The 11,226-nt window shown below is 39.4% G+C and overlaps 1 protein-coding gene across 1 annotated transcript in view; it reads left to right on the forward strand.

Annotated features, from left to right (window-relative positions):
* The first annotated feature begins 5,874 nt into the window (after positions 1-5,874).
* Positions 5,875-11,226, forward strand: part of DRC1 (dynein regulatory complex subunit 1) — a 153,818-nt gene continuing 148,466 nt past the window's right edge. The window contains exons 1-2 of the mRNA XM_053709493.1: positions 5,875-5,887; positions 6,536-6,688. Coding sequence (XP_053565468.1) covers positions 6,555-6,688 — 134 coding nt within the window. The 5' untranslated portion in view covers positions 5,875-5,887; positions 6,536-6,554. The remainder of the gene's footprint in view (positions 5,888-6,535; positions 6,689-11,226) is intronic.

Raw genomic sequence — 11,226 nt, forward strand, 5'->3', positions numbered from 1 at the left:
GACTTCCAGAAATAGATCTGATGGCCTCTCATCTAAACAAGAAACTTCCCAGGTATCTGTCCAGATCCAGGGATCCTCAAGCGGAAGCAGTGGATGCATTGTCACTTCCTTGGAAGTATCATCCTGCCTATATCTTTCCGCCTCTAGTTCTTCTTCCAAGAGTAATCTCCAAGATTCTGAAGGAATGCTCGTTTGTTCTGCTGGTAGCTCCAGCATGGCCTCACAGGTTTTGGTATGCAGATCTTGTCCGGATGGCCTCTTGCCAACCGTGGACTCTTCCGTTAAGACCAGACCTTTTGTCGCAAGGTCCTTTTTTCCATCAGGATCTCAAATCCTTAAATTTAAAGGTATGGATATTGAACGCTTGATTCTTAGTCAAAGAGGTTTCTCTGACTCTGTGATTAATACTATGTTACAGGCTCGTAAATCTGTATCTAGGGAGATATATTATAGAGTCTGGAAGACTTATATTTCTTGGTGTCTTTCTCATCATTTTTCCTGGCATTCTTTTAGAATTCCGAGAATTTTACAATTTCTTCAGGATGGTTTGGATAAAGGTTTGTCTGCAAGTTCCTTGAAAGGACAAATCTCTGATCTTTCTGTTCTTTTTCACAGAAAGATTGCTAATCTTCCTGATATTCATTGTTTTGTACAAGCTTTGGTTTGTATAAAACCTGTCATTAAGTCAATTTCTCCTCCTTGGAGTTTGAATTTGGTTCTGGGGGCTCTTCAAGCTCTTCCGTTTGAACCTATGCATTCGTTGGACATCAAATTACTTTCTTGGAAAGTTTTGTTCCTTTTGGCTATCTCTTCTGCCAGACGAGTTTCTGAATTATCTGCTCTTTCTTGTGAGTCTCCTTTTCTGATTTTTCATCAGGATAAGGCGGTGTTACGAACTTCTGTTAAACTTTTACCTAAGGTTGTGAATTCTAATAACATTAGTAGAGAAATTGTGGTTCCTTCATTGTGTCCTAATCCTAAGAATTCTAAGGAGAGATCATTGCATTCTTTGGATGTTGTTAGAGCTTTGAAATATTATGTTGAAGCTACTAAGAATTTCCGAAAGACTTCTAGTCTATTTGTTATCTTTTCCGGTTCTAGGAAAGGTCAGAAGGCCTCTGCCATTTCTTTGGCATCTTGGTTGAAATCTTTAATTCATCATGCTTATGTCGAGTCGGGTAGAACTCCGCCTCAAAGGATTACAGCTCATTCTACTAGGTCAGTTTCTACTTCCTGGGCGTTTAGGAATGAAGCTTCGGTTGATCAGATTTGCAAAGCAGCAACTTGGTCTTCTTTGCATACTTTTACTAAATTCTACCATTTTGATGTGTTTTCTTCTTCTGAAGCTGTTTTTGGTAGAAAAGTACTTCAGGCAGCTGTTTCAGTTTGAATCTTCTGCTTATAATTTAAACTTTATTTTGGGTGTGGATTATTTTTCAGCGGAATTAGCTGTCTTTATTTTATCCCTCCCTCTCTAGTGACTCTTGCGTGGAAAGATCCACATCTTGGGTAGTCATTATCCCATACGTCACTAGCTCATGGACTCTTGCTAATTACATGAAAGAAAACATAATTTATGTAAGAACTTACCTGATAAATTCATTTATTTCATATTAGCAAGAGTCCATGAGGCCCACCCTTTTTTGTGGTGGTTATGATTTTTTTGTATAAAGCACAATTATTCCAATTCCTTGTTTTTTATGCTTTCGCACTTTTTTCTTATCACCCCACTTCTTGGCTATTCGTTAAACTGATTTGTGGGTGTGGTGAGGGGTGTATTTATAGGCATTTTGAGGTTTGGGAAACTTTGCCCCTCCTGGTAGGAATGTATATCCCATACGTCACTAGCTCATGGACTCTTGCTAATATGAAAGAAATGAATTTATCAGGTAAGTTCTTACATAAATTATGTTTTTAGACCCAGGAAGAGGCTTTGCTACGGGTGGAGGAAGCTGGAGCTGCTGTGAAGATTAAAAGGTAAGTTTTTTTTTTCTCAACAGGAGTGATATGTAAATTTTGATGAATGAAAGTGCCCCTGTTTTTAATCAAATTTTTAAAAACCGGTCACTTTAGCATCAAAATTGACATCCACTTTAATTTTAACTAGACTGTCCCTTTAATAAAATATTCTAACATCATTTTCTATCAGTTTCTGAGATTCTCTTTCCTAGACAAGCATTACCAGTTTGTGGCTCTACCGTTTGGCCTAGCTACAGCCCCAAGAATTTTTACAAAGGTTCTCGGTGCCCTTCTGTCTGTAATCAGAGAACAGGGTATTGTGGTATTTCCTTATTTGGACGATATCTTGGTACTTGCTCAGTCTTCACATTTAGCAGAATCTCATACGAATCGACTTGTGTTGTTTCTTCAAGATCATGGTTGGAGGATCAATTTACCAAAAAGTTCATTGATTCCTCAGACAAGGGTAACCTTTTTAGGTTTTCAGATAGATTCAGTGTCCATGACTCTGTCTTTGACAGACAAGAGACGTCTAAAGTTGATATCAGCTTGTCGAAACCTTCAATCACAATCATTCCCTTCGGTAGCTTTATGCATGGAAATTCTAGGTCTTATGACTGCAGCATCGGACGCGATCCCCTTTGCTCGTTTTCACATGCGACCTCTTCAGCTCTGTATGCTGAACCAGTGGTGCAGGGGTTACACAAAGATATCTCAATTAATATCTTTAACACCGATTGTACGACACTCTCTGATGTGGTGGACAGATCACCATCGTTTAGTTCAGGGGGCTTCTTTTGTTCTTCCGACCTGGACTGTAATTTCAACAGATGCAAGTCTGACAGGTTGGGGAGCTGTTTGGGGGTCTCTGACAGCACAAGGGGTTTGGGAATCTCAGGAGGTGAGATTACCGATCAATATTTTGGAACTCCGTGCAATTTTCAGAGCTCTCTAAAGAGAGAATCGTTCATTTGTTTTCAGACAGACAATGTCACAACTGTGGCATACATCAATCATCAAGGAGGGACTCACAGTCCTCTGGCTATGAAGGAAGTATCTCGAATTCTGGTATGGGCAGAATCCAGCTCCTGTCTAGTTTCTGCGGTTCATATCCCAGGTATAGACAATTGGGAAGCGGATTATCTCAGCCGCCAAACGTTACATCCGGGCAAATGGTCTCTTCACCCAGAGGTATTTCTTCAGATTGTTCAAATGTGGGGACTTCCAGAAATAGATCTGATGGCCTCTCATCTAAACAAGAAACTTCCCAGGTATCTGTCCAGATCCAGGGATCCTCAAGCGGAAGCAGTGGATGCATTGTCACTTCCTTGGAAGTATCATCCTGCCTATATCTTTCCGCCTCTAGTTCTTCTTCCAAGAGTAATCTCCAAGATTCTGAAGGAATGCTCGTTTGTTCTGCTGGTAGCTCCAGCATGGCCTCACAGGTTTTGGTATGCAGATCTTGTCCGGATGGCCTCTTGCCAACCGTGGACTCTTCCGTTAAGACCAGACCTTTTGTCGCAAGGTCCTTTTTTCCATCAGGATCTCAAATCCTTAAATTTAAAGGTATGGATATTGAACGCTTGATTCTTAGTCAAAGAGGTTTCTCTGACTCTGTGATTAATACTATGTTACAGGCTCGTAAATCTGTATCTAGGGAGATATATTATAGAGTCTGGAAGACTTATATTTCTTGGTGTCTTTCTCATCATTTTTCCTGGCATTCTTTTAGAATTCCGAGAATTTTACAATTTCTTCAGGATGGTTTGGATAAAGGTTTGTCTGCAAGTTCCTTGAAAGGACAAATCTCTGATCTTTCTGTTCTTTTTCACAGAAAGATTGCTAATCTTCCTGATATTCATTGTTTTGTACAAGCTTTGGTTTGTATAAAACCTGTCATTAAGTCAATTTCTCCTCCTTGGAGTTTGAATTTGGTTCTGGGGGCTCTTCAAGCTCTTCCGTTTGAACCTATGCATTCGTTGGACATCAAATTACTTTCTTGGAAAGTTTTGTTCCTTTTGGCTATCTCTTCTGCCAGACGAGTTTCTGAATTATCTGCTCTTTCTTGTGAGTCTCCTTTTCTGATTTTTCATCAGGATAAGGCGGTGTTACGAACTTCTGTTAAACTTTTACCTAAGGTTGTGAATTCTAATAACATTAGTAGAGAAATTGTGGTTCCTTCATTGTGTCCTAATCCTAAGAATTCTAAGGAGAGATCATTGCATTCTTTGGATGTTGTTAGAGCTTTGAAATATTATGTTGAAGCTACTAAGAATTTCCGAAAGACTTCTAGTCTATTTGTTATCTTTTCCGGTTCTAGGAAAGGTCAGAAGGCCTCTGCCATTTCTTTGGCATCTTGGTTGAAATCTTTAATTCATCATGCTTATGTCGAGTCGGGTAGAACTCCGTCTCAAAGGATTACAGCTCATTCTACTAGGTCAGTTTCTACTTCCTGGGCGTTTAGGAATGAAGCTTCGGTTGATCAGATTTGCAAAGCAGCAACTTGGTCTTCTTTGCATACTTTTACTAAATTCTACCATTTTGATGTGTTTTCTTCTTCTGAAGCTGTTTTTGGTAGAAAAGTACTTCAGGCAGCTGTTTCAGTTTGAATCTTCTGCTTATAATTTAAACTTTATTTTGGGTGTGGATTATTTTTCAGCGGAATTAGCTGTCTTTATTTTATCCCTCCCTCTCTAGTGACTCTTGCGTGGAAAGATCCACATCTTGGGTAGTCATTATCCCATACGTCACTAGCTCATGGACTCTTGCTAATTACATGAAAGAAAACATCATTTATGTAAGAACTTACCTGATAAATTCATTTATTTCATATTAGCAAGAGTCCATGAGGCCCACCCTTTTTTGTGGTGGTTATGATTTTTTTGTATAAAGCACAATTATTCCAATTCCTTGTTTTTTATGCTTTCGCACTTTTTTCTTATCACCCCACTTCTTGGCTATTCGTTAAACTGATTTGTGGGTGTGGTGAGGGGTGTATTTATAGGCATTTTGAGGTTTGGGAAACTTTGCCCCTCCTGGTAGGAATGTATATCCCATAAGTCACTAGCTCATGGACTCTTGCTAATATGAAAGAAATGAATTTATCAGGTAAGTTCTTACATAAATTATGTTTTTAGACCCAGGAAGAGGCTTTGCTACGGGTGGAGGAAGCTGGAGCTGCTGTGAAGATTAAAAGGTAAGTTTTTTTTTTTCTCAACAGGAGTGATATGTAAATTTTGATGAATGAAAGTGCCCCTGTTTTTAATCAAATTTTTAAAAACCGGTCACTTTAGCATCAAAATTGACATCCACTTTAATTTTAACTAGACTGTCCCTTTAATAAAATATTCTAACATCATTGCTTTGATCAGTGCAGGAGCTTATACGTCCTAATTAGCCATAATTGTTCAAGGAGTATATTCCTTTGCTTCTCTTAATTTACAAAAACTTGCAATTTTTGTTGGCATACAGTATATTGTTTAGTGTCTGCTTCTTCATACAAATATTTGGTGCAGAACAAGTACTCACAAATATATATATTATTTATGGACTATGCAAGTAAAAACGTGTAAATGGGGTACATATGGGAGGTATTACTGATAATAAATGGGGTACATATTTTGTCAGTGACAATTGCCATCAATAAAAGGCAGCCCGTTTTTTGATTGGTTCAGGATACTTTACCACGTGGGCAGCAAGGGATGCTTCCTATGATAAAAACCCTCACCACTTCTTAGCTCTCAGTCAATTCAACGAGCTAAGTGATTGGCGCAATCCAGGTGATCTAAACATTAAGAGCCTACGTCCCGTAGTAAGTACGTCATCCTAAATAGACTGTATTAATTGTATGTGAAGCAAAGTCAGGGTTTCCTAGCAACAGAACGCTAACAGTGCAGGACCGGTGGGTGACGTCAGAGAGCCGAGCTCGGTGAGTCTAATGCGCGGGTACTGTTTATCTTTACCATAGTATTAATTAATGCTGCAGAGGGAGCGAGTAACTAACGGGACTATCTGCTCCTTTATTGGTACATAGAGAATTAATGCAAAGCAGATTGCTCTGTGCTGCAGGTGGCTACGTTTTTCGCGATAATTAACCGTAGCGCACATCAGCTCTGATCAGGGGCTCCTGGGGAATTGTTACTGATGGTTACTTGACTACAAAGATGATATAGAAATATGCACCTATACATCATATAATGAGTGATACATGGTGCATGTGCCCCACAGAACAGAGATCAGTCCATAGAGGGCAGCCTCATTTACCTGTGCTATGCCATATCTATTGCACGGTAATAAATGCATTGGAAGTTGTCACTTCAGGTTTATTTTTGTATTAGAAATATCTGTTTTTGCTTATTGAATCTTCCATCAATTGCAATCTTTATAGATAGATAGATGTTTCCTCAAAAAGCATTTTATTTAAAAAAAAAATCCTATTTAAAAAAAAAAAGTAAAAAAGATTTAAATAAAAAAAAACAAAAAACTTTGCTTGGAACTTTATTATGAGCAAGTATATTGTATTATATTTTTTTTATCAAGGTTGGATGTAACCTGATTTATTTAATTGATCATTCAGATACAACAGCGGAGACATCATGAGCAGACACTCAGGCACTTTGGGCAATGGGGACACTGCAGACAGCAGCCCATCGGTAGATTCAGAAGATCAGCAAGAAAGGATCCAGGCACGACGGCTGCGTATTGAGGCCAGGCGAGACGCCAAGAGACGGTGAGGCGAGCGCCGCTTTGTGCTTGTACTGGGTTTGCTGTTAGGAGAATCAGCAGAGCAAAGAAATTTATCACAAAATGCTGTTATTTAAAGGGGCATATTATTATTATTATTTTATTATTATACTTTATTTATGAAGCACCAACATATTCCACAGCGCTGTCCATGGGTACAATTCATTTAAATAAAACAATGATATAAAACTTGTAAGAGACAGGACAAAATTTACAAACACATACAGGAGGAATTGAGGGCCCTATTCCTGTGGGAACTTACAATCTAGAAACTCAACTAGTTCCCTTCACGTTCCGCTTGTACCTTTTTTATGTAGCTTCCTGTTTGCACACAAACTGTACCCCTTTAAAAATGACCGGTCATTTAATGATCATCTGCCCATAAACAAAAATGTCTTGTTCTTCATTACTTTCATGTTTTCTATGCTGTAGAAAATAACAATTGCCCGAAAAAAAGGTCCTGCATTGTCTATGTTGTTTTTCCAATAAAGCACCTTTTAGGTGGGTACAAACCGGTGTAAGTTCCTTCTGTTCAGTCCTGTAGACGGGAATGTGAGGGGGTGAAAAGATAGGAGGATAGCAGGGTGTCATGAGCAGAGCGAAGGGGACAGGAGGGAGACTAACTGTATACGAGGTCTGAGCTATAGAGGGGAGCAGTGTTATTGAGGGCCTGAAATGTCAGAGTCAGGATTTTGTGTTTAATTCTGGAGGCTATAAGAAGCCAGTGTGAAGGGATTGGCAGAGAGGTGCAGCAGATGAGGAGATACTTAAAGGCACAGTATACAGTTACACCAATTTTCATATAACTGCATGTAATAGACACTAGTATAAAGAAGAATATGCACAGATACTGATATAACAATCCAGTATAAAACCTTTAAAAACTTACTTAGAAGCTCTTAATTTAGCACTGAGGTTAGGCTGGGACACCCAGTAAAATGGGCTGATAAAGCATCTAGAGCATACACCCCCCCCCTCCCCTGCATATGAAAAAATCCATTATACAAACCGGAGCAAGCAGGAGTCTGTAGACATCAGTATACATCTACAACTTTGGGGCTTGGTCAGGAGTCTGAAAACCAGAGTGTCAAAGTTAAGACTAAGCGGGCAGCGCCGAGGAGAAATTGCACCTCTAGCTTTGAACAAAGGCTACGTAGCTAGCCAAGATGTGGAATTAAAAAAAACGTGAATGTGTGTGCAGACCGCCTAAGTGAAAGGATGAGGTGACTTTAAGAAATCAGACCGTGAATGTGTAGTTTTCATAAATATATAGTGAATGCGTAATGAACCTGATTCAGTCCTGATAAGTTGTGGACAGTGTGGTCAGTTTGCAATTTACAGATACAACTTTATGAATGGATCCATGATAATCAGCACAATGTAACGCAAAACTATACATTTTTACAAAAACACTCCCAGATGGGCTATATAAAGGGATCATCTACAAAACATGTATGCAAAGAAAAATCTAGCGTGCAATGTCCCTTTAAGGAGGATTAGCCTGGCAGAGGTGTTCATTATGGATTGTAAAGGAGATAGACGGCAGCTAGGAGGCTGGAGAGGATGAAGTTGCAATAATCAAGACGGGAAATGACAATGTGACATTCCTAAAGTTGTTTCAGCTTACAGTTTTACTCCATGGCATTTATTTTGTTACCTGTTACCCCTAAATACAGTTGAATGGTCCACAGACTCTTATGGCTAGATTTAGAGTTTGGCGTTAGCCGTCAAAACCAGCGTTAGAGGCTCCTAACGCTGGTTTTGGGCTACCGCTGGTATTTAGAGTCGTGTAGATAAGGGTCTAACGCTCACTTTCCAGCAGCGACTTTTCCATACCGCAGATCCCCCTACGCCATTTGCGTAGCCTATCTTTTCAATGGGATCTTTCTAACGCCGGTATTTAGAGTCAGTCAGGAAAGGGTCTAACGCTCACTTTGCAGCCGCGACTTTTCTATACCGCAGATCCCCCTACGCCAATTGCGTATCCTATCTTTTCAATGGGATCTTTCTAACGCCGGTATTTAGAGTCTTGGCTGAAGTAAGCGTTAGAAATCTAATGACAAGACTCCAGCCGCAGAAAAAAGTCAGTAGTTAAGAGCTTTCTGGGCTAACGCCGGTTCATAAAGCTCTTAACTACTGTGCTCTAAAGTACACTAACACCCATAAACTACCTATGTACCCCTAAACCGAGGTCCTCCCACATCGCCGCCACTCGATTAAATTTTTTTTAACTCCCCCTTTTATCGAGCGGCTCTTGCCCGCTGAATTTCCCCTTTATACACTTTGGCCCAAGAGAGGCCAGACAAAAGCCAACTCCCTACATCATACAGTGTAAAGATTATAGAGTACCTATATCAGAGTAGGGATCATTTGCTATATTATATAAAAAACGAGGTTTCATTATTATGTGTCTCAGTCACTCTTGTTTACTATAATCTAAGCTATACTTTAAGCTTATCGTCTCAGAAGTAGTGTTACATCCCATCTCAGTGGTTATGCCATCTCTATTGAATGTATTTTACTATATGATTACGGTTCTCATCCATAAATGTACAGTAATACTACCACTTGAGTACGGGGATAACCATTGTTACACAGAGACTTTATTGTTCTAGTTTAAATTTCCTTTTTATAAGAGTCATGTATAATTATTTTTATTACTTATAATTCGTGCCTGAACACATTGTTTGTTTTGATGATACTGTTCAATACCTCAATAAAAAATTATTTGAATAAAAAAAAAAAAAAAAAAATTTAACCCCTAATCTGCCGACCGCACACCGCCGCCACCTACGTTATACTTATGTACCCCTAATCTGCTGCCCCTAACACCACCGACCCCTATATTATATTTATTAACCCCTAATCTGCCCCCCACAACGTCGCCGCCAGCTACCTACATTAATTAACCCCTAATCTGCCGACCGCACCTCACCGCTACTATAATAAAGTTATTAACCCCTAATCCGCCTCACTCCCGCCTCAATAACCCTAAAATAAATAGTATTAACCCCTAATCTGCCCTCCCTAACATCGCCGACACCTAACTTCAATTATTAACCCCTAATCTGCCGACCTGATCTCACCGCTACTCTAATAAATGGATTAACCCCTAAAGCTAAGTCTAACCCTAACACTAACACCCCCCTAAGTTAAATATAATTTAAATCTAACGAAATAAATTAACTCTTATTAAATAAATTATTCCTATTTAAAGCTAAATACTTACCTGTAAAATAAACCCTAATATAGCTACAATATAACAAATAATTATATTGTAGCTATTTTAGGATTTATATTTATTTTACAGGCAACTGTAAACCAGGTACAATAGCTATTAAATAGTTAAGAACTATTTAATAGCTAAAATAGTTAAAATAATTACAAAATTACCTGTAAAATAAATCCTAACCTAAGTTACAATTAAACCTAACACTACACTATCAATAAATTAATTAAATACAATACCTACAAATAACTACAATTAAAAAAACTAACTAAAGTAAAAAAAATAAAAAAATATTTACAAACATTAGAAAAATATTACAACAATTTTAAACTAATAACACCTACTCTAAGCCCCCTAATAAAATAACAAAACCCCCCAAAATAAAAAAATGCCCTACCCTATTCTAAATTTAAAAAGTTCAAAGCTCTTTTACCTTACCAGCCCTGAAAAGGGCCATTTGCGGGGCATGCCCCAAAGAATTCAGCTCTTTTGCCTGTAAAAAAACCCATACAATACCCCCCCCAACATTACAACCCACCACCCACATACCCCTAATCTAACCCAAACCTCCCTTAAATAAACCTAACACTAAGCCCCTGAAGATCTTCCTACCTTATCTTCACCATGCCAGGTTCACCGATCCGTCCTCCGAAGTCTTGATCCAAGCCTCCGAAGTCTTCATCTAAGCCCAAGCAGGGGCTGGCGATCCATAATCCGGCTGAAGTCTTCTATCAAGCGGCGGCTGAAGAGGTCCAGAAGAGGCTCCAAAGTCTTCATCCTATCCGGGAATAAAAGGAGATCCGGACTGGCAACCATCTTGATCCAAGCGGCATCTTCTATCTTCATCCGATGACGAACGGCTCCATCTTGAAGACCTCCAGTGCGGATCCATCCTCTTCTTCCGACGTCCAACTGAAGAATGAAGGTTCCTTTAAGGGACGTCATCCAAGATGGCGTCCCTCTAATTCCGATTGGCTGATAGGATTCTATCAGCCAATCGGAATTAAGGTAGGAAAATTCTGATTGGCTGATGGAATCAGCCAATCAGATTCAAGTTCAATCCGATTGGCTGATTGGATCAACCAATCAGATTGAGCTTGCATTCTATTGGCTGGTTCATAGGGATAACGTAGGTTGCGGCGGTGTACGGAGTGGCAGATTAGGGGTTAATAATAAAATGCAGGGGTCAGCGATAGCGGGGGCGGCAGAATAGGGGTTAATAAGTGTAAGGTTAGGGGTGTTTAGACTCGGGGTACATGTTAGGGTGTTAGGTGCAGACTTAGGAAGAGTTTCCC

Source organism: Bombina bombina, chromosome 4 (assembly GCF_027579735.1).
Source record: "Bombina bombina isolate aBomBom1 chromosome 4, aBomBom1.pri, whole genome shotgun sequence".
NCBI classification, from domain to species: Eukaryota; Metazoa; Chordata; class Amphibia; order Anura; family Bombinatoridae; genus Bombina; species Bombina bombina.